Here is a 24,140-nt window from a genome sequence, read left to right on the forward strand (position 1 = left end):
GAAGAAATTCACTTTCGGTTGAGATATGATTTAATTGAACTTGTAGGTTCTTTAGGTTTGGAATTTCCGGATTCGAACTAGAAGTATGTTTTCTTTACATATCTTTTTATTTTTATACGTTTTTTTAAGTTGTAACCTAAAATATGTCTTGAAATATTGTCTTTTATTTAAATGAAATTATTATTGTTAATTTATAATTTAAAAAAAAAAACCATCACTAGTGATGGACACCCCTACTAAAATCCATCACTAGTGATGGAATCAAGCTCAATGACGTAGCGGACAATAATTGGGTGTGATAAGTGATGGAAAGTGAAGCACCCCTACCACCTAATGGTATATTGAACTCACGATAAACACCGGTAATTTTGATTCCCCAAATCGGCACTAAACGGATAATCAACTTGTTTCCATATCAGACTACCCTCGTAAAAGTTACGAAACATGGCTAAACAGTGGCAGATCCAATAACTTCTTTGAGTGGGTTCGTTTTGATAGATTCTCACTATTTTTTTCAAATCATACAAAGTTCTCACTAGTTTTTTCCAAACCGAGTGAGTTCATATGAAAACACAAGACAAGGCTGGATCCACTACCGGCTAAATCCGTAATTTGACTCAAACCAGATCACGTAGAATTAATGTAATTGCCTCAATGTTATTTTCTAGTTAAAAACTTAAAAGTTAAAACTCATTTTGTTTGTTAAACTAAAAGTCCTTGTGGTATACGGAGTAGGTGTGGTTTCATGCGGTAAACTTAATTTACCAATTGGGAACACCACTGCCAACATAAGTTTACCACTCAAAGGTTTACCAATTCGGTGATGGGTTGCCGAAGCGGTGAAGTGAGGGAAGGAGAGAGAGAGGGTGTGTGTGGTGAGGTCCATGCCATCTCAAATTTTCAATAGTTTATCAGTTCATAAAGTGTCTAACTATTGTCAACACTTTTAAGCATAGTTTAAACAATTAAGGTTGAATGACATGACACACTCTTATGAGTTGATTTTAAAATTTATCACTTTCAAATGTCTAAAGACTCCCTGCACCCTTAATACACGAGACACCGAAAACAGAAATCCAGAACTTTTGTCTTTTACCTTCCATGTTAGCTTAACTCGCCTGCATAATTCCTCCCTTCGTCAGTAAGCAAACTAAACCTTCATATCTCTTTCTTTCTTTCTTTCTTTCTATAAAAATGGCTCATCGATCCCTATTATCATCGTGTAACAACACCCTATCTCTCATCTTCCTCCTCATCATCGTCACCATATCATCATCATCATCAATGGCCGAAACCGATTCATCCGTTCCTGCATCTGTATCAGCACCAGTAGAAGAAGAAGCAGCAGTTCACATCGTTTACACCGATCGACCTCAACACGAAGAACTTGAAGATTATCACATTCACACGCTCTCTTCGGTCCTCGGAAGGTCTCGTTTCTCATCTCTCTCGTTTTATTATGCTTTATGTGTACAAAATTTTGTTAATAATTGAATTTTTGTGTAATTGTTTTATAATTGTGTCATTTGTTTGTGTACAAGTTATTGTTAGTAGATTATTAGGTTGATCGTTACATTTGTAATATGAGTCCAGAGAATTAGGGTTTTTAAGTTCAGAATTTGGGAGAATAGGTTATGTTACATGAATATAATGAATAATTGTGTGAAGTGATGGCATCTGGTTGATTAAGTTGGATTATGTATAGGGAAATTGATGATCAATGAATTGTCCTGTGTAATTAGGTATTCTAGAAGTTATTGTTATTAGATTTATAGGTTGATTGTCACTCTAGCCTCAACACTGATGTTTGTCTTTCCAATATCGGTGTACACCACCACTAGGCGATCCCTGTCTTTCCGACATGTTGTAAAAAACAGGACTAGTCAGCAATTAATCGCTTGTCGACCGGCCAAAAATCGGCTATTTCCGGTCAAAACCTTTATATTCCAGCCAGGTTTCAACCAAACCATGTAGACTGGCAGTTAATCGTGTATACTGAAAAAATGGGCCGAGGAGGGGTTAAAACTTGTCTACTTATAATATTTACCAATAAAAATCTGATTAAACTTGATAAATCGCTAGTCGGTATCCCTCCAGCCGGCTAGCGCCTACTGATTTTTACAATCATGCTTTGATATATTATTAGTCAGGCTAATTAGGGCTACAAACAGGACTTAGGTTTTGAAATCAGATTAGGAAGATGAGCTTTTATTATAGTGAAAGAAATCAAGAGTGAGCAATCATGTAAACGAGACAGTAAAAAAGCACTGTTTGAATTTGAGTAGGCAGTGTATTTGATCTTGTTTACTGGTTATAGTGAGGAGGCAGCAAAAGGAGCTTTGCTGTATACTTACAAGCATGCAGCTTGTGGGTTTTCTGCTAAACTCACTCCCAAGCAAGTTGAACAACTTTCAAGTATGATTCCTTTTTCCCTTTTAAATCTCTTGCTTTTTTGAGGCAGAATTGGATTCAGTGTTCCGTTGGTATTGATGTTTAATAAATGTATAGTAACATACTAACATTGGGTCTAGTTCGGCCAGTTTGATACAAATTGTTTCGCCAAGCCACTAACTACGGTTTCGAAAAGCGACAAACTAAATCATTCGGGTTATGTGTGTGGGTTGGCCAGACCCGCCAATTTTATTGGTTTTGCAGTTTGATTTTGACGGTTTGAACTTATTTCATATATATATCATTTTTATCATAGATGGTTAGTTTTGTGTAAAAAAATTAAGATTATAAATATGGTTCATTAAAATAATACATTAATAAATAATTGCATATTCCAAATATGAAAAGTAAAAAGCTAAGCGGCCGGTTCAGTCCATTTTCGAGGACCAGTTCCAAGTTCCAAACTGTGTGTGGGACCGTAAATCGCAAAAAAAAAAAAAAGAACTGAACTGTGAACAATACCACGTGAATGTCTTTTTTTTTTTTTTGAACGGCCAAAGATTGAACCTTGGTCTCCCCACAAGAGATAATTCCTCTTGACCACTAGGCTATAGCCTAATTGTTACCACGTGAATCTCTAACTGGCTGGACAGTCTACTTGCTTTGGTTTAAGCGGTTCGGTTGGTTTTAGGTTTATGAACACCCATAAAAAAAGATGATATACCAAAATAGGGGGCATATAATATACACAAATGAAAAACATATTACTAATTGCCTATGTTTTGACAGAACAACCAGGTGTTCTCCAGGTGGTGAAGGACGGGACCGTGAGGCTCCATGATTCACCTGCAAAGCTGCACACCCTCTAAAGATATCTACAACTGCTGATGCCTATAGGAGTGTGAGCGTTTAATCCCTCTTTAAACATGTAAACGTTTGTTATCTTGATGTCTGTTACCTTTTAATGGTGTTACTTCGTCTGAAAAGGATAACATGTTAAAAAGTTCTTTTAAAATAATGTTTGTGTTAGGGGACTTCTGCACCTTTCTCATCTATATGTTCAAACTGAACTGTGTACTTTCTAATCACATAGTTATGCCAGGTTCTATTAGAAATTATATTTTGACAATGAAAAATACACATCTATCTTATGTAATATTCACATATTCTTGTGTTTTCTCAAGGCAAGTGATTTGAGTTTCTCCTAGAAGAGTATATGATTTATTATAATGCAACAGTTAGGGTTATTAATATGGAGGGTCGTTGAATACGCTACTACTAATGCATTTGAACTAGGTATGATGTACACAAAAGATAAATAGAAAAGACACTAGAAAGTAAAATTACATATACTATCCATTTTCTGGATGTAGAAGCATGTTAACCACTTGATTCATTGTGGGTCGGACCTGCATATCATCCTCGGCACATTTCAATGCAATTCTAACCAGGTTTTCCATCATCTTCCGATCAAACTTGCCGCATATTGAACCATTTACGACATCATCAATCCAAGATTCCGAACCACTTCCACCACCATCTCTCACCCTATCTCTCACCCACTCTACCAACCCAGGCCCGGTCTCAACATCTTCACTAGTCCCTTGCTTCTTCCCTCCTGGACCCCGACCTGTAATCATCTCCAAAACCACCACTCCGTAGCTAAACACATCGACTTTTGATGTGATCGGAAGTTTGAACACCCATTCAGGTGCCATGTAGCCTCGAGTCCCTCTAATTGTTGAGAATCCTGATTTCTTGGTACCATCTCTATCTAACAGTTTCGAAAACCCGAAATCAGCTACTCTAGGATTATAGTTTCCATCCAGCAAAATGTTATGTGGTTTCACATCACAATGCAGGACCCATTCCAAGCATTCTTCATGTAAATATGCCAATCCTTTTGCAGTACCTTTAGCTATATTAAAAACGGTGTCCCAATCAAGGTTCCCCTCACGTAACTTTTCAGCCAACGACCCGTTTTCCATGTACTCGTAAACGATAAGTCTATGCGGTCCTTCAGCACAATAACCCCATGTTTCGATTAAATTCATGTGGTTTAGTCTCCCAATTGTGCTAATTTCCGCTTGAAATTCATTGTCATTTTGGTGGCTAGCCATGCCCTTGAGCTTTTTAATCGCTGCAATTCGTTTATCGGTTAATCTTCCTTTATACACAACGCTAGCGCCACCTTGTCCGATCTCGTCCCTAAAGTTATGCGACGCCTTCTTCAGCTCGCGGTATGTGAACTTTCTGAACGGTGTTACGGCCAGGGAATAACTTTGTTCAGTTGTAACCGGGCTTTTACTAGTGTTGATCCAGAAAAGCAGAATGCAGATGATCTCGATAAACCCAATTACACATCCGATTATGAGCACGAATCGTAGTATGTTGTTATTCGGTTTATTCTCATACGATCTTATAATGGGTGTCACTGTTAGATCTAAACAATGAAAGCTGGATTTGTTCATGGGTTTTTGTTTATAAGATGAAACAAATGTCTTTGGCAGTTTGATGTACATCCGATGGGGGTAGCCCAATTGGTATCCATTATATAGAAAAGCCTTAATGTAGCAAAAATAGACTCTAAAACCAGCAAGATATCCAAACTGGAACCCTTTGCAAGCGCAATCGTTTAAGCAATCGTTCTTGCAAGCATCGAGGGTGTAGTTTCGATGTAACCGAATATCAAAGCCGAAGAATTCGACGTATTGAAGCTCAACGAAACCTTCCTCTTCGGGTCTGCAAGTCTTGAAATCAGGTTCGCATCCATAACTCCAGTCTTTGGAATTCACCATCTTGTAACCATGTAAACAGGTGCATGTCCTTCCTAAGTGCCGTAACCAGAACCTTTCAGTAAGTATCATAACAAGGTTCTTATCTACTAGAGGGTCTCACTCATGTTCAATAGATAAAACCATATCTTTTGTTATAAAAAAAAAAAAAAAAAAAAAAAGAACAAAAACACTCGTACTTCATATACAAAAATTGCACAACTTTTATAAACCTGGGCGCAAAAGAGCCTCTTCACTTTATTATTATTTTTTTATTTTATAGAAAAGAATACGAAAGAATTAGTGTGTGATTACCTGAATGTTGAGAGTATGTACAAAGACTATTTGGTCCACAAACACCATGAATCTTGCAAGAATGAGAAACAGCTTGCCATTTAATCATCCATTCCCATGTTGCTCCATGCTTAACCAGACTATAAACTCTTAGATTACCATCCATGTCAATCTTCATCATTCGTTGCGGCCCATATCCGAAATCGGCAGACAAGAATCCCAACCCATCCGTCGAGTGGAACCGCCCCTCTGAATCAAGACTCGCTCTTTGGCTATACAAATACAGGTACCTCCCAACTTGCCAAGCATCTAAACTGGGATGAGGCCAGTAAATAGTAGTCATTTCGTGGTTATTGTAATGAAGCCGAAGGATGCCGTCTGTATCGAAATACAGCTTATAGAAACCAGAAGAATAGTTTGTAGAACTTCTTGAAGAAACAAGTTGTGTGTTCTTGGTAAATAGTTGGTTTGGAAGAAGGGTATCTGTTGGATGATCAAAGCTTTGCCAAACAGGGTTTCCTTGTTCGTGGAGGATAAGGTTACCCGAGTTATAAAGTTGTAATTTTATGGATGATGAGTTTGATTTTGTATGAGTTGACCAAATGATGTATCGACCGGCATCTGTTAAAACAAGATTACCATCTTTATGTAGGGAGAGTTCTGAGTGTTTTCCGTTTACCGGTTCGTCTCGGTTCGCCATCCAGACCACGGTTGACGGGTGGTCAGGGGACTAGGGGTGGAATCACTAGTGATGGATTCTATCACTCCCACTCTCCAATCAAATCATGACATGTCATCAACCATATTTCTATCACTAGTGATAGAAATGGACTAGGGGTGGAATCACTAGTGATGGATTCTATCACTCCCATTTTTAATGAATTAAACAAACGGTAAAAAAAAAACGGTCCACTCAACGTTCCAATTTTCAAATGTTTAACGCGTTGTGTGCAGCACGCGTTGTTTTTATCACGCGTTAACATAGGGGCGGCGGCGGTGTGCTAAATGTTCATCACGCGTGGAACTTGGCTATAACGTGCCCGCCCCGAGTCCCCTCAGAGAACCAGATGGCGAAACAGTAAGCGTTGTATCCAACTTTGTGAAAACCCGCGGTGAAAAGGCGGTTGGGGGAGAGTAAAATGTCGTCGATGTTTTCGACTGATAGAGATGAACCGGGAGTTAAGCTATGGGTGGGGAAGAAGAGGATGAAGAAAAACAAGAAGAAGATGGTGTTGGTATGATGATGAAGAAGAAGATGAAATGTTGCAGCCATCGTTCTGATTATGTGAAATCACAGAAACATGAGTGCTTATTTGATGATATGTAAAAGAAGATGAAATGTTGCCAGTCGTTGTAATGTAAAAGGAAGACTTGATGTTATACTTGTTTTAAATGATGTGATTAATACCTTGAATAGTAACTTTTTTCTTATTGGTCTATGGGGTATTATTAACTTTCTCAAAAGTTAAAAAAGTTGTTTTGGATTGATTGTGTTATGAGGGAAAAAGTTAATAAGTGACAATTTCTAACTTATTTTTTTTAGAGAAGTTAAAAACGACTTATAACAAGAAATCCCGAACACGCTTTATATATATTTCTCTAGACAAATACAAAGTAAATTAAAAACTCTTAAGGTCATCAACTCATGATTTGACCATAATGGTGGAAGGGGTGCTTCACAAATGAGGTGGTAAACTTTTCCCCAAACCAATTATATCATGTCATGTTAACTTTCTCCTTCATTCTTCATTTTGCACTTAAACACTAGGGTGCTCAAACACATGGAGAATCTAAACATTTTTTTTAAATAAATTTGTGATTGATTGAAAAAGGGTGAGACCCACCATTAACTTCCTTTCTCTCCCTTCTCTCTTCTCTTCCCCACTCGGTGACTACTCACCGTAAAGCTCCTTCACCACTAGTGGCGAAGCTTGAAAATTTCCACCGGGTGGTCGGAAGTCACCGAACCTAAAAATTCTGTATAAGTAATTTTTTTTTATAAAACCGGGGGGTCGAAAACGTATATGCCTAATAAATTCTACACGAAACGTACATACATAACACTACTGAGCGAAAAGTTCGAGGGGTCGGGCGCCCCTCCTGACCCCTTGAAAGCTACGCCCTTGTTCACCACTAACCAATTTTGTGCGGACGTCACCTCACCGATCGGTAAACAAGACTCACTGAAGATGTCAACGATGGTGCCCCTTCTAAGATACGAAAACAGAGGTGATTTTTTTGGTCAACAAAGTTGTTAATACCCAGCCACCATGTTTCCCTCTTATTTACACTTTTACCCCTCTCTTCTACCCCCACCTACTTTGTGCAAATGACCAAATGCCCCCTTCCCCACCACATATATTTACACAACACATACGTCCTGTCACGTCCCATATCCCACACCGTAAAGCTCCTTCACCACATAGGCACATACGTCCTGTCATGTCCCATATCAAAGGAGGCTTAAAATTAGTCGTGTATCAAGACTTTTGATCGTACAAGAGTACTTTCGATGGTAGTTACTGAGAAAGTTCAACACACAAGTAAAATGGACTTGTGTATAATTTGTACAAGTGGGAAATGATATATGAAACTATGGAAGTAGATGTGTATTTCAATTGTTACCATTGTGGAGTTAGGATACATCATTCTAACCAACGATTTTCAAAGTATGTCGTTTTTAACCGAAAATAACAATATAAGATTCTTATAATTTTGTAAACTTTATTTTAGAAAATAATAAAGTGTAAAATCTCTATATTTTTTTTTTTTAAAATGAAATTATTTCGAGTAAATTACAATCGTTGTCCTTTACGTTTGTATCAAATTACAACTGGTATCCTTTAACTAAAGAAATTACAGACTCTATCATTTATGTTACAAGTTTTTAGCATGTTATGTCCTTTAGCCATAACCCAGTTAAGTTTTGTTGTTATGTCTTACCATGTGTCTCTCACATGAGGGCGACATGGTCTTTTCATCTCAATTTAACATGAATTTCGATTTACCCATTGCATCTGATAACATCTGATTGTTCATATTCATCTAAAAACCCATAGCTGTTGTCTATGTCTCTCAAAACTTCGATAAAAAAACCCTACAGAAAAAAGGAACGTGAATCAAACCTTGCTATGGGTGCCTTCTATATACGACAATCACTAGAACAATACGACATCGATGAAATTTATGGTAAGCTTCTAACATCATCGTAGTCAGTTCTTTTGATTGGTTTGATAAAAAAACAAAGATTAATTCCAAAATATTGTTTATTTAATTATTTATTGGTTTGAAAAATGGAGAGGATAAAAGAGATTTATTTATTTCGTTTTTTAATATAAAATTAGGATGAAAAGACCATGTTGCCCTCATGCGAGAGACACATAGTAATACTTAACCAAAAAAACTTAACTAGGTTAGGTCTAAATGACATAACGTGTTAAAAACCGGTAACATAAAGGACAGAGGCTGTAATTCCTTTAGTTAAAGAACACCGATTGTAATTTGATGTAAACGTAAAGGACACCGGTTGTAATTTACTCTTTCAATTATAATCTCATCTTCCTTGCTAAGTTTTATATTGCTCCCATCTATACGTTGATTTGATAACGAATAGAATATATAAAACAATTATTAGGTTGTGAGTAAATTTCTGTTTTGCTTCTTGTGGTTTGATCGTTTTAATGGTTTTGCTCAAATCCTTTAAAAATAGCCATTTTACTCCAATAGTTTAACATGTTTTTTTTCGATTTTGCTCCATGGCCTTAACTTCATCCATAATGTCTGTTAACTAGACGGGCATTTAGGTAATTTAAGAACAAAAGTAAGGGCATTTTGGTAATTCAGTTATAAAAATTTTTATATGTTATATACACACACTGTCATATTCTTCTGTCTCATATTCATCTTCTCTCTCTACACGCTCTTCTCTCTTCTCTCTCAATCTACATCAGATTCATCTTCTCCATTCTCCATCACTAACCACCACCACCCACCATCTCACCACCACGAGTCACCACCCCACCGGAACCCACATCACTAGAACCCAACCACCACCACCACCATAACCATCACTTCCGGCACCACCTCATTGGAGTGCATATCAGTCACCGCCGCCACCACCACCACCACCATCCGTTGCTGTAAGCACCACCTGCTGCCACCACAACTCTCTCTCTATAATTCTCAACGTTTCTCTCTCTACATCGGCCACTACCAACACACACTCTCTCTCTCTCTCTCTCTCCGTCTTTCTTTCTCAGTACACTTGCCACCGCCGCCACCACTACCACTCTCTGGATAAATGATGTTGGCTCAAAAGACGTTGTATTTTGTAGTAGTTTGCGTTGGTTTGTAGTGTGTTAAAACGTTATTTCGTATTGGTTTATATATTTATCGCGTGTTGGTGTTTTTGGCTTAATAGGTGCTAAAAAGGGTAAAAAAGAGAAACCGAGCTCAAAAACGAGTTTGACGGGTCAACACGGGAGCTGTAGCTGAAAAAGTCAACCTGGGTAGCCCAGGCGACACGCGGAGGAAGACCATGACTCTCCCGCAACGCGCGGGAGAGGTCAATTATGGGAAAGTGTATAAATTTGACCTGATTCGCGTTTTAGGTTACCATTCAATTCCCAGCCGTTTCAGACGAACAAAAGGGCGACTTTAGGAGATTTTCTCAGTTCTTCTATAATAACCCGACTTTCCGAAAAGTCAAAGTCAAAGTCAAGGTCAAGTCATGTCGTTACTCAGATCTGACATTTCATGCTTAATTGACTTGTACTCTCGAGATTCGATAAATAGTTTAACCCGTTGCGGTAATCGATATATTGGTTAACGATATTTTTAAACTATGTTTTACAACGCATTCACGACGCTTATTCAAAATGAGATTATCGCACTTAACGAAGTTTACAACACATACTATTTAAACGCATTTTATCGCATATTACATCGCATGTTTATACTAAACGCTATCACATCGTTATCGCATCGCAATCTCATCGCAACTCAAAACGCAGATTTACTTTTATGCAATTATGTGTTATGTGTGTTATTTGTGCGATTACTTGGTTAATGTTATATGGTTATCTCATCGCAACGCCCACTCGCAACTCGCTTAAACTCAACGCAACGCTCAACGCACGAAATGAATATCGGAAAACCAACTCGCACGAGCCGTCTGATCGAATGACCACTCGATCGAATGGACATCCGGCCAGATGACCATCCGATCAGATGGCCCTCCGATCGACTGGCCATCCGACCCACGCACTCCACCGCCTTATCTCCTCTTACCCTATAAATACTCACCTGTCACATCACTGTTCACTGATGTGACAGCTCTATCCGACGAACTCGCTCCCAGCTCGTTCTCAAGCACGTTTCTCTCGATTCCAGGCTATTTTCATAGGTTTTCTTCCTATATCTTGTACTTCCATCATCACCACACACATCTCCATCATCTTCTCTACTGAAATCACTGATTTCCACCATGAAATTACCTGATTTGAACTTCTGGAAGGTGACGTCATCACGGTATCTTGTGCAAACTGTTGTGTGACATCATCTCATCAAGATTTGTCCAGATCTAAAGTATTTCCACATTATTTTACACGAATCTCAGCAAAACTTCAACATTTTCAACTGATTTCATCTCTTTTCAAACTTTTCCTCAACTTTCTTCACTTTTCAACTAAGAACCGATGGAATCTAGACTCATTCAGGCTCTCTACTCATACTCTAGTTGAGAACCGGCCTGAGAACGGATTTCCACCGGAAAAGACGACCGACTTACGGGTTGAACATTAAACTCCGCCAGGAATAATTAGTCTAATCGAATGGGGTGATTCCCATCCGATCAGCTGAGCTGAACTTGGTGTGCTTTCCGTTGTTTGACACGTCTTCACGTCGTCTCCGTTAAAACGTCAACTCTTAAACTTATAAAATTCTACAAGTTTTTCAAAACATCAGATCGTCGATCGAATAGCCATCCGATCGGATGACCATCCGATCGAATGACTATTCGACCAGGTGATTTGTTCTTTACAACCTTCAACACTTAAACGATTTGATCAAAACTTCAAAGAATATCACACTTTCAATCGAATAGCCATCCGATCGAATGGCCATCCGTCCGGATGACCATCCATCGAATGACTTGATTTATACTACAACGGAATCTTCAAAAGTTGAAACGATTTACAAACACACTCACTCAATCGAATGACCAACCGTCTGAATGGTCATCCGTCCGGATGATCATCCGATCGACTCACCATTCGACACGCTGCTTTACGCACCGTTCAAGGCTTGTTGGACCCAGTATGGCCTAAACAACTTCTTTTCACGTAATATGGCAAGTGATTTCAGTAGATGTGAAAAAGATGTGCGTAAATGGAAATCATACTTTCAGAAACAAGACCTACAGAATTATCAAGTTTATATCACTTTGAAACAAAATAGTTTACAAGGTGATTGTAAGATTATTATCTAATACAAATGAATCTTGAATTTTGTGGGTGAGAAGGGCAATGGAGTTTGTGTGTTGTATATGAATGCTAAGCTTCAAACTCAATTGTCTTCTGCTGGTTGAGCCTTCTTTTTATAGAAGGCTGCGTACATGAATAAACAATAGTTTATTCATGCAATAAGTCCTGCAAAAAGTAGCAATTTGACATATTCATTGAATCTAACGTTCAAGTTGCCTTTGTAATCATGATATCTAATAATATCAACTTGCTTCGGTCATGGTGGCAGGATAGAGCTTGGTTTTAGACAAGTGGGGTATTCATTAGAATTTCTGATAAACCACTTCATCAGAAATTCCGGTGAACAAATCATCAGAAAATTTGATGATCAGAATCGTCAGAAACTGATGATATTTCATCAGAAAGATCATCAGATCCATCAGAAATGACCTTCTCTGATAATCCAAATCTGCTCTTGATCAACTTGTGATTCTTTGAAGTAGATGTTGTGCATTTCAGTTGTCCTATATGATCTTCTTTCTCTTGTTGTGATCTTCAGGACTGTTATCTCTTCACAGATCCAGTTGATTGTGATTTTCTTCAATACTTACAATTAAAGTTTCCTAATAGTTTCCTCCTAAGTGTTGTAAGAAAATGAACTATCTGTGTAAATATAAACAACTTTTAACTAATCCTTGAAAAGAAAAATCAAGCAACTAAGTTCAGAATCAAAAAACATAATCAAACCAACCATTGTTCAAAACAGAAAAAAACTTCAAATATTGTTCAAAAATAGAAATTTAATCTCATCAATTCATTAATTGATCTTTACTCCACTTCTGTATTTATCCCCTGGTTTCAGCTTTTTCTTGTGATCTATTGCCTTTTGAGTTTCCTTGTACATTTCTTTGTACCATTCTCTTGACTCCATCTAGTTTTCAATGCACTCTTCAATTGTTCTTCTCAGTTGTTCATTGTTTTTTCCCTTCTTTTTGAGCTGCTCTTGTTTCTCATTCATGCAGTTTCTTATATATTTTAGAGTTTGATTTGAATACCTGCATATTTCACTGATTCTGAATAGAGCTTTCTCTTCATTAGCATCTTTGAAGACCACACACATTTCTGGTTTGTCAAAGATTGCTCCAGTTCTCACTAGTTTAGAAGGAATTTCAGCAGGGATTGTGGTGTTGGGAGGAGGTATTAGTACTTTGTTGCTATACTCAAAATTGATACATAGATCAAAGTCTGCCAGTGCAGCCCTTTTGTATAACTTTGCTCCTGCACTTTTGAGACCGTCAAGAGCTCTTCTGATCACAACTGAATTACTTTTCTCTTCATCAATGATATTCTTCATTTTGACTATTCCCATCGGGTGAATATCATCAGCCAGATTTGCATCAGTAACCTTTTGTTCACTTTTATCTTTTCTGATCAAGGTATACTTGTTTTGTCCTTCATTACCCAATATGCCTCCTCCAGTGGTCAAAGTATCGATTCTTTCAATAGATACTATTGGATTGGTCAAGTGTTTGTGCAGAATTACCCAGCTTCCATTGTTTCTTTCTTCAACAATACCTTTACTCAATGGAGAGAGTGGCCTCTTTGGGTTGTCTTCTGGACCTTTCCAGTTGTAGTGCTTTAGATGTTCTTCAGGATACATAATTGTGTGTAAATCACCTTTCAGCACCATTGATTCTTTGATGTTTCCTTCTAAATCTTCTTTCATTACTTTTCTTGGCCTTTCTGAGGAGGTCACTTCATGCTCCATTATTCTCTTTTCTTTTGTATCCATCCTTATGCTAAAATCTGTTTCTCATGTGATGGCTGTAGAGGATGACTGAACTGGAACATGTTCTTTCTGTTGGACCTTTGAAGTGTCTGGCTTTGGGACGTTTGGTGGAGGACCCATGAGTAACTTTTGTTTATCTGGAGGTGGACCCATGGGCTGCTTCAGTTTTTGAGCTGTTGGTGTTTCTGTTTGTTTGGTTTGATCTTGCTGAATGTTTTCTGGTTGTTGTTGAGGAGTTTCTGATCCTCTTGCTTGTCTTTCTTGTGGAATTGGAGCTTTCAGTTCATGAAGGTCAACTTTTGCTAGTCTGGCAACACTATACTGCAATCTCTTTACTAACAAATGGACATTAGTAAGAGCTTGAGTATTTGTTTCTTCTTGTTTCTTCATTTTCTGAAACTCCTGGTTTTCTTGATTTCTTTGTGCAGTCAATTCCATCAACAGTTTCTCAAAAGCCTCAGTCATGCTGCTGTTGTTGGCTCTGAGGAACTGTATTTCTTCAAGAATTCTTCCTGAACTTGAGCTTTCTCTTGCAGTTGCAACTCCAACCATCTGTTTCTTGATATCTTATAGTTCATTGAGAGCTTTCTTGAATTCTAATGAGCTCTCTCTGTTTTCTAATGACTCTTGTAGTTTGTTGAGAGCTACAGTGTTATTTTCTGTCTGCTTCTGTACAGCTTTGACAGTTTCTGATAAAACATTGATCTCTAATTTTTGATTTCTGATTTCTTCCAGTATCAGATCAAGTTTTATTTCTGTAGTTGTTTTCTTAGTTGCAGTTGTTTCTTCAAGTTCCTTCTGAAGTTGTTCAGTGGACATAGATTGATGTCCTTGGTGAATAGGAGAAACAACAGATGTTCCACCTCTAACACCAGCATAACACACATTCTCTGATGTTCTGAGGTTAAGAGGATGGAAATATTCCATATTCTCTGTTCCCTCACCAGAAAACTGAAACATATTCAAGTCCTGGTTTTCCTCATATCCTTGAACCCTTTCAGGTTCTCCATGAGTTGTTGAGAAACTCTTAGTTTTCTCATCCAGGTTTCCTTGATCAGTAGACTGATCTCCACCTGTTGCCACCACATTTTCCTCCTCAGAATCTGATTCAGAAAATGGGTCTTTGGTTTCACTCACATTTTGTTTTGCAGAAACAGTGCCTCTATGTAAAATCTCATACTTTCCTTGAATTGACCCATCAGAATCACTCTCAGAATCATGAAATAAATTGAATTTAGAGTGTTGTGCACCTGTTTCTCCCATATGTGAGATTTCAGCATGATGTTCTTCTGCCACAGGACTCATATTCACATCTTTATCAGCTGGATGAGGATCAGATTCACCCTGCTGCTCCATTCTTGGTGTGCTTGACTCTTGTGCATCATGCTCCATGGGGGACACATTTTCAAAACCTTATTTGTTTTCTGGCCTTTTGCTTAACATCTTCAGGTATTCTGTTCTGAATGGTGAATCTTCTGGTATCAGATACATCATTTTTTCTGACAGAACAGGTACATCATAATCTGACTTCCAAGACCCTACAACTGTCCAAGGTCTCATGATTTCTATTTTCCACATAATTTTTGATTTTGGAATTTCTAGGTTCCATTCAGAAAATGCATCAGAAATTATGATTGACAGAAATCTTGGAAAGGGTAGATGTGAATCGATCCTTCCAGTTTTAGTCAGAATTGATCTTCTGATTAGATTAAATATTTTTGTTCCAAAATCAATATTCAACCCATTTATGAGGCTGAAAATGATTGTCAGAACATTCATATTTATCTGGTCTGTACCTCTAATCTTTGATGATAAACACTTGTTCAGGATCTCCATTAACACTTGCCAGAAGGCAGGTAGCTTGTTTCTCTTGAATTCATTGATCTTTGAAATCTGTGTCTTGTAGCCCATTACAGCATCAAGTTGTGCGAACATATCTTCTTTTTCTGGTGCTTCTTCATAGCCTTGGTTTAAGGGTAGTTCTAAACATTCCATTATTTTCTCCGGTGAGATTGTAATGAAGATATTTTCCCACACATGTGCTGTTAGCTCCATTTGACTTGAGACTTTGAGAGTTTTCACAACTTGTTGTAGGAGTCTTTCTGGTACCTCTCTAGTCTTTGTGAGAGCTTGAGCTATCGGGCATTTGATCAGAAATTCATTGAGAATTTGACACTTCATGTCATACTCTTCAACGTTATCATTCATTGCTTCATTGTTGCTCTTTAATGGAAGAAATTCAGCTTCAGTGATTAACGGAACAGAGTGTTCAATTGGTGGTGTGTTGATGTTGGTAGATGCCATTGAGAATTTGGGTTTTTGTTTCGGAAAAGGGTTTTAGGGTTTTGAGTTTAAAGGTTGAAAATGGAAGTCTCTGTTTTCGAATGATGTATTTATAGTGAACAAAGACAGAGATCTTTGAGTGTTTTTCGTAGGTTGTTTGTATTCAAGGTGGTTAATGACACCTTAATGATGTTTTAATCCGTTTAAGAAACAACCGTTTTTGAAAAACATTTGGTTTATCTCTAATTTAATGTAAATCTTTTAATGAAAATTAGAGATACCAAGGATTTAGCGGATAAACACTAATGTCCAACTTGCACCTTTTCTCCATATGGGAACCCTTTTGTTTCAAAAAGGTCCAATAAAAACCTTTTCTGAGATTATGTATCTTCCCAAGTTTTCCTCTTGATGATATATATTAGAAAATCTTTGAGTAATGGTTTTTAGAGTTGAATTTCCTTTATATATCATCAGAATGCATTTGATTCATTTACAGAAATTGAATCAACATTTTTTTAAGATGAGAGGGAACAAGTAGAGTTCGAAGATTTTTACTTACCTTCCAGTTTTAAACTCCACACCTTTGCTATGATTTTCAGGAAGTATTTTACATATAGCTTGTTCCAGTCCTCAGAAAAAAATATTTTGAAAGAAACTTATTTCAAAAATTTAGATGATCATAAGTTTCTTTGAATCTGGTTAAAGGCAATGTTTTCTGATGATTTGTCAGACTTCCTGATTGTCAAGAGATTTTTCTGATAAAAAGAATTGATTTTCTGATACATTATCAGATTTTCAGTTTATGTTGAGAATTTTCTGGTGTATGAACAGATTCTGATGACTTAATGGGTTTTCTAAAAAATTATCAGATTTTCTGATTTTTACTAAATCCTATCAGATTTCATTTGATTTTCACCAGATTTTCCTTGATTTTATCAGACTTATTGTCTAAGTTCCCCCTAGATCAATTGACAAGTTGTTGTTATTTTTTTTAAGTAGAAAAAAAATAAGGCAAACTTAATATGTAACCAAAAAAAATAAACACACAAAAACAAACAAAACAAGCAAACACCAGCTACTCCTCCTCCTCATCCAGCACGTTGTACATGCACTTCACATATAACCAGAGACTGGTTAATCGTCCAATGTGATTCGTTGATAGAACCAGGGTGGGATCTCTTATGTTTTCTTGAAGTGCCAGCTCTTCCCTTGGATACCAGCTTCTCACTCCTCCAAAGTCTAGCTGACTGGTGATCACCTTGGTTACAAATCGAGGGTAGATCAGAAAAGGTTGACGGTCATGAATGTTTGCTTCTAAGTCTCTCATGAGAAACTTAGTGTAGTTTTAAGGTTTTTCCGGTACAACAGCATGAATCACTTCCATCATCCTATGGGATAGCTCATTGAAGTGCCCAATCTTTTTAGAAAAGCAGACACTCAGCTGTGTCACCAAAGACTGGAAAAGTTGTATAAAACCAGATTTGCTAACTTGCCTTTGTAACACCCCCAAAACTCCACCTGCGGAAACCCCGCGAGGCGTGTTACGCATCAGAGTTCGAGCCACCAATCACATTGAACCAATAATAAATACTTAAATAAAACATGTTATTAATTACCAATAAAAATGTCAAACATGATAACAATTCCCAAAAGTTGTGTAGCGGAAGCATATAATAAATTATTTAGCAATTGTTTCGTAATAACACTTAAACCAATGTATCAATATAAGATAATACGAAAGCCTCGATCCATGACCACTCCAGCACTCCCAGATAGCAAGTCCATGTTCCAAAGTTAACGACCTACAAGCATGCAAACAAGTGTGTCAGACTACGCTGGTGAGTTCAAGGTCTTGTTAACGTGTTGCGTTACCAGATGTATGTTAATGTGATTCAAAGTTGTGTTACGATGTTGCTCATGCTAGTTACCCTAGGGAGTACGCCCTTACGTAACCGAGGAGTGTGCCTCTTAGCAACCCACTATGTTGTTCACGCTAGTTACCCTAGGGAAAACGCCCTTACGTAACCGAGGAGTGTGCCTCTTAACAACCATAGTGAAACCCAGATAATTAGTTCACCCCCGTCCTTACGGCCCGGTGTGAGGTTTCCCACCTAATAGCGCTATCAACTAATTACCCCCATTTCCCTCCAGGCAATCCGATGATAGATCCCATGTTCAATAACCAAAACCGATTAAGTTGTTTACCCAAAGTTTCCCTTCCAAATGTTTACCAGTTGTCCCAAACCACCGGGACGCATGCTTGAGAAAATGCAATGAACTCACCTTGGTTTGCTTGGCAGATTATACCAAAGTTACTTGAATTAAAAGTGGTCAATCACGTCCTAACAGGGTTACCATACAAGTCAGGTTGGGTTCAAGTAAAGCACGTACGGTTACACAGAGTTAACACGTTACAAACACGTAGAGATCATGGCAACACTTAACAGTTAAGCAATACAAGTTAACAGTCATAACATATCCAAACTTGTACGATTTAATAAGCCCATAGTTCCTGGCCCAACATCATAAGTGATTCAATGGCATATACGGCCCAAATAACAATTAACAGCCTTGTACGATACAAACAGTTGTGCGATTACGATTTGGGCTGCTCGGCCCAAATAGATAAACAGTCCAACATATACGGCCCAAAGGGAAAATGTGTAACTTGTGCGATCCGCTGAATTTGTGCGATCGGACCAGCCCAGCCCAATCACCGTCCGGCCCAAACAGTCACTATATGTGTGACCTTGTGCGATCCAAGCAGACTTGTGCGATCTGCTTGGGTTGTGCGGTCGTACCTGGCCCAACAATTATCATACGGCCCAAACAATGATCAAACAAACATCCTTGTGCGACTGGAGACCCCTTGTGCGATCAGGGCCTCTTGTGCGATCAGATCAGCTTGTGCGACTGATCTAGTTGTGCGAGTAGGCATCTTGTGCTACCGAGATGCCTTGTGCGAGTGGACCTCTTGTACGATCAAGAGGTCTTGTGCGACCGGTTCAATCATTCCACAAATCAAGCAATTCGGTTATAACAATTTATCAGTTTCCAATTTAACATGCTATCAATTAACATCTAACAGTTTCAAAACTAATCAATTATCAATCAAACGAGGCAATTATAGACTAACCCATAAGAACCCTAATCCGTTTCAACATGAACAATATTCTTAAACATATTATCCAGATTCTTATGAACCCTAAAGATCTACCAACATGAACAAAAATCATCCGGTTTATAATACATCACGGCCGATTTCTAAGTGTTCGGTTCTTGGTTAATATCATGCAAATCCGATTAATGTCTACTACTTTCTAACATTCATAACAAGCCGATTTCATGATCATTATCATTCAATCTATATGTGAGCCGATTAACAAGAACATCACATACGGTTCCTCATCGATAATCATGTCTACACACTAACCATAATATCAAAACATGAATCATAATACCAAGTAACAAAACATAGGACACTAACCGTTTCAGGGAAAGATCCGAATCCTATGGACTTCGATGAGGAGGGTGTTTGGCTGCCTTCGGTTCGTGAGAGGGAGAGAGAGAGAGAGCTAGGGTTTGTGTGACTTGTGTGTTTTGGTAAAATGTGAGATGGTTACAACATCTCATGTGTTAATCGGTTTAGGGGGATGGGCCGAACCCACACTTGGGCTGCCCTTTTGATCCGAGTGCAAGCAATACGGCCCAATGGCCTTGTGTGTTCGAGTGTGTGTGTTGTGCGGTTGGTTCATGTTGTGCGGTTTCGGGTCAAGTAACATAATCACATAATCATAACATATTACACATAACACATACAACATAACATTTCATTACACACAACACAAAAATCATAACAATTAATAATTACAATAAATCACATAAGCATGTATCGTTACACAAAATAGGTTCGAATTGCGTGTTGTCACAGTATCCCCAACTAAAAAGAAATTTCGTCCCGAAATTTGGTATGCACTCACTAACGTAAGCTATATTGTTCACTAGTTTTCCTGGGGTGTCACATCATCCCCCACTTGAATGGGAATTTCGTCCCGAAATTCACTAGTTGCATCAACATTAAGTTTGCTAGGTTCTGCCTGATCTGTGGGGAACAAATGTGGATACTTAAGTTTCATCTGGTCCTCGCGTTCCCACGTGAACTCTGGACCATGTCTTGAGTTCGAACGAACTCTCACAATCGGTATGCGGCTGTGTTTACGAACTTTAACTTCCCGATCCATAATTTCAATTGGTTCTTCGACAAACTGCAATTTGTCATCTATCTTCAGCTCTTGAAATGGTACTACTAGTGTTTCATCAACCAAATACTTCTTTAACTGTGATACGTGGAACACATCATGGACATTACCCAACTCAGCGGGTAATTCCAACCTGTAGGCCACCTTTCCAATCCGTTCTAAAATTTTGAATGGTCCTACATAACGAGGGTTTAGTTTGCCGCGTTTCCCAAAACGCACCACACCCTTCCAGGGTGAAACCTTTAACATAACGCGGTCATTAACTTCAAATTCCAGCGGTTTACTGCGCTTGTCAGCGTAGCTTTTCTGGCGGTCGCGAGCTGCGGCCATACGGTTTCGGATCTGCACAATGCTTTCTGATGCCTCAAGCACAAACTCAGGGCCTGTGATCTGACTATCACCCACCTCATGCCAGCAGAGAGGTGAACGACATTTCCGTCCGTACAGTGCTTCGAACGGAGCTGCCTTAATACTTGTATGGTAGCTGTTGTTGTAAGAGAACTCTATCAACGGCAAGTGTTTCTCCCACCCTTTCCCAAAATCGAGTACGCATGCCCGAAGCATATCTTCAAGTGTTTGGATGGTGCGCTCGCTTTGACCATCCGTCTGCGGGTGATAAGCGGTACTCATGTCGAGTTGGGAACCGAACGATTTATGCATTGACTACCATAACTCTGAAGTGAAACGCGGATCTCGGTCTGAAATGATAGAAGTTGGCACCCCATGCCTAGAAACCACCTCCTTAAGATACACTGCTGCCAGCTGAGAAAATTTGTCTGTTTCCTTGATTGCCAGGAAATGTGCTGACTTCGTGAGGCGATCAACAATCACCCAAATAGTGTCATTCCCAGCCTGAGTTCTTGGTAGTCCTGTTACGAAATCCATGGCGATCTGTTCCCACTTCCATGTGGGTATCTCTGGCTGTTGAAGTAGACCCGAGGGCTTTTGATGTTCTGCTTTGACTTTAGCACAAGTCAAACATTTGATGACGTAGATTGCTATGTGAGCTTTCATGCTAGGCCACCAGTACATAGTTTTTAAGTCATGGTACATCTTATCTGATCCAGGATGTACGGAGTAACGTGACTTATGTGCCTCTTCCATTACAAGGTCTCGTAAGTTGCCATAGAGTGGGACCCAAATGCGTCCAGTTACGTAGTAAGCACCGTCTCCCTTTCATTCTAGTCGTTGCCTCGAGCCACGTAAGGCTTTAGCTTGAACGTTCTCTGGTTTCAACGCTTCTAACTGAGCGTCTCGTATCTGGGAAGGAAGGTTGGACTGGATCGTGAGTTGCAATGCTCGCACACGCCTAGGTGCATTATCCTTTCTGCTGAGGGCGTCGGCTACAACGTTCGCCTTGCCCGGATGATACTTGATGGCACATTCATAATCGTTCAATAGTTCCACCCATCGTCGTTGTCGCATATTCAATTCTTTCTGGTCGAAGATGTGCTGAAGACTCATATGGTCGGTGTAGATGGTGCATTTGGTACCATACAGATAGTGCCTCCAAATCTTCAACGCAAATACCACCGCTCCTAACTCCAAGTCGTGTGTCGTGTAGTTATTCTCATGCACCTTCAGCTGACGAGAAGCATAAGCTATCACCTTCTCGCGTTGCATCAACACGCAACCGAGACCCTGAATCGAAGCATCACAATAAACTACAAAATCTTCGGTACCCTCTGGTAACGACAAGATCGGTGCACTGCAAAGTTTCTGTTTTAAACACTGGAAGGCCTCTTCCTGCTTCGTTCCCCAAGAGTACGCCGTGTTCTTCTGTGTCAGCGAGGTGAGGGGTTGCGCGATTTTCGAGAAGTCTTTAATGAACCTTCGATAATACCCTGCGAGACCAAGAAATTGTCGCACTTCAGACGGAGTCTTTGGTGCCGCCGAATTCTTAACTGCATCCACCTTCGCAGGATCCACATGTATCCCTTTCTCGTTAACAACGTGCCCAAGGAAATGCACTTCTCGAATCCAAAAGTCGCACTTAGAAAATTTCGCATACAGCTGTTCCCTTCTCAAAAGTTCCAAGATGAGACGTAGGTGGCGCTCGTGATCCTCCTTGTTCTTGGAATAGACTAAGATGTCATCAATAAACACTATAACAAACTCGTCGAGATATGGCTTACATACGCGGTTCATGAGATCCATGAAAACCGCTGGTGCATTCTTCAATCCAAACGGCATGACCAAAAACTCATAGTGTCCGTAGCGTGTTCGAAAAGCAGTCTTGGGAACATCATCCTCCCTAACCCGCACCTGATGATAACCCGACCTTAAGTCGATCTTTGAATAGAAACTTGACCCTTGCAACTGGTCAAACAAGTCGTCGATGCGTGGTAACGGATAGCGGTTCTTAATGGTTACCTTGTTGAGCTCTCGATAATCAATACACATACGGAATGACCCGTCTTTCTTCTTCACAAACAGAACTGGGGCTCCCCAAGGCGAAGAACTGGGTCGAATAAAACCCCTATCCAACAATTCTTGTAGCTGGTTAGATAATTCCTGTAACTCCCCAGGTGCTAGCCGGTAGGGAACTCGAGCAATTGGAGCCGCTCCTGGCGCAAGATCAATCTGGAATTCTACTTGTCGGTGAGGAGGTAACCCTGGTAGCTCCTCTGGGAACACATCAGCGAATTCTCGCACCACTGGTAGATCCTCGATCTTTCTCTCTTCAGACTGAGCGTTGGTAACTAACGCTAACATTGCAGGATACCCCTTTTGCAGATACTTCTGCGCATGTATGGCCGAGATGATACCAACCATCGTCCCACTACGATGTCCTTGAACTGATAATGACTCTCCATCAGGGAGAGGGATACGCACAATCTTCTCCTTACATAAAATTTCTGCTTGGTGCTTAGACAACCAATCCATGCCTACCACTATATCGAAACTACCGAGCGTAACGGGAAGGAGATCAATATCAAACACTTGACCCACGAGATCTAGTTTGCACTCGAAAAGGACATTCGAGGCTTCTATCGTTTTACCATCTACTAGTTCTACTACTTGTTTAACTTCTAAAGGTGTTGGGGTTATCCCTAATCGTTGACTAAACTCTAGGGACACATAACTCCAATCGGCACCCGAATCAAATAATACAGAAGCAATACGATTGTTAACAGGAAACGTACCAGTTACAACGTTGCCGTCATTCCTGGCATCCCCTGCTCCAAGCTGAAACACTCTGCCGCGAGCACCATTTCCCCCATTATTGCCGTTGTTGTTGTTGTTGTTCCCAGCATTGTTATTATTCGGGCGGTTGTTGTCGTTGGCGTTCTGGTTTAACTGAGGGCAATCCCGCTTAAAGTGGCCCTCGTCACCACACTGATAGCACCCCTTCCTGAAACCCTGGTTCTGCTGGGGTGGTTGCCCCTGTTGTCTCTGGTTTTGCTGGTTCTGTTGCTGCTGGTGTTTGGGTTGTGAGGCCCTACAATCCCTGGCCTCATGGCCTGTTTTACCACACTTGTTACACGTCCGACCACACGGCCCAAAATGATGATAGCCACACCTGTTACACCGTGGCTTTCTCCCTGCATACGAACCCTGGCTGTGGCCACTTCCCTGGCCTTGATTGACAGAAGACGACTGGCTGATGCCGCGGTTGTTGTTGTTGTCTGGCCTTTTCTGAGTCTGACCAGCACTGGGTGCTTTGTCGTAGTCGCTCCACTTCCATTTGTTATCATTAGCAGATGTAGTAGTAGTGGGTGCCGCAGCAGCAATGGCTGAAATGCGCGGGGGTAACGAATTGCTCTCGACCTCTTGGTGCACAATCTTATGAGTCAGACGAACAATCTGTGTTAAATCATTGAGATGGGCTGCAGTGACCAAACTCTTCACACGCGGAGGCAACCCTTTGATGAATAACTCAATCCTC

The 24,140-nt window shown here is 39.6% G+C and overlaps 2 protein-coding genes across 2 annotated transcripts; one reads left to right on the forward strand and one right to left on the reverse strand.

The window, feature by feature from the left end:
* The first annotated feature begins 1,053 nt into the window (after positions 1-1,053).
* LOC110941324 (subtilisin-like protease SBT3.17) lies at positions 1,054-3,509 on the forward strand. Its single transcript, XM_022182946.2, has 3 exons — positions 1,054-1,430; positions 2,318-2,415; positions 3,181-3,509. The coding sequence occupies exons 1-3, from the start codon at positions 1,195-1,197 to the stop codon at positions 3,258-3,260; spliced, it is 414 nt and encodes a 137-aa protein (XP_022038638.1). The 5' UTR covers positions 1,054-1,194; the 3' UTR covers positions 3,261-3,509.
* Positions 3,505-6,176, reverse strand: LOC110943625 (putative receptor protein kinase ZmPK1). The gene is made up of 2 exons (XM_022185363.2): positions 5,481-6,176; positions 3,505-5,221 (listed from the first exon to the last, which is right to left on the reverse strand). Exons 1-2 carry the CDS (start codon positions 6,157-6,159, stop codon positions 3,744-3,746), a joined length of 2,157 nt encoding a protein of 718 aa, XP_022041055.2. The 5' UTR covers positions 6,160-6,176; the 3' UTR covers positions 3,505-3,743.
* Between the last annotated feature and the right edge of the window lie 17,964 nt (positions 6,177-24,140).

This window comes from Helianthus annuus, chromosome 5 (assembly GCF_002127325.2).
Source record: "Helianthus annuus cultivar XRQ/B chromosome 5, HanXRQr2.0-SUNRISE, whole genome shotgun sequence".
Classification (NCBI taxonomy): domain Eukaryota; kingdom Viridiplantae; phylum Streptophyta; class Magnoliopsida; order Asterales; family Asteraceae; genus Helianthus; species Helianthus annuus.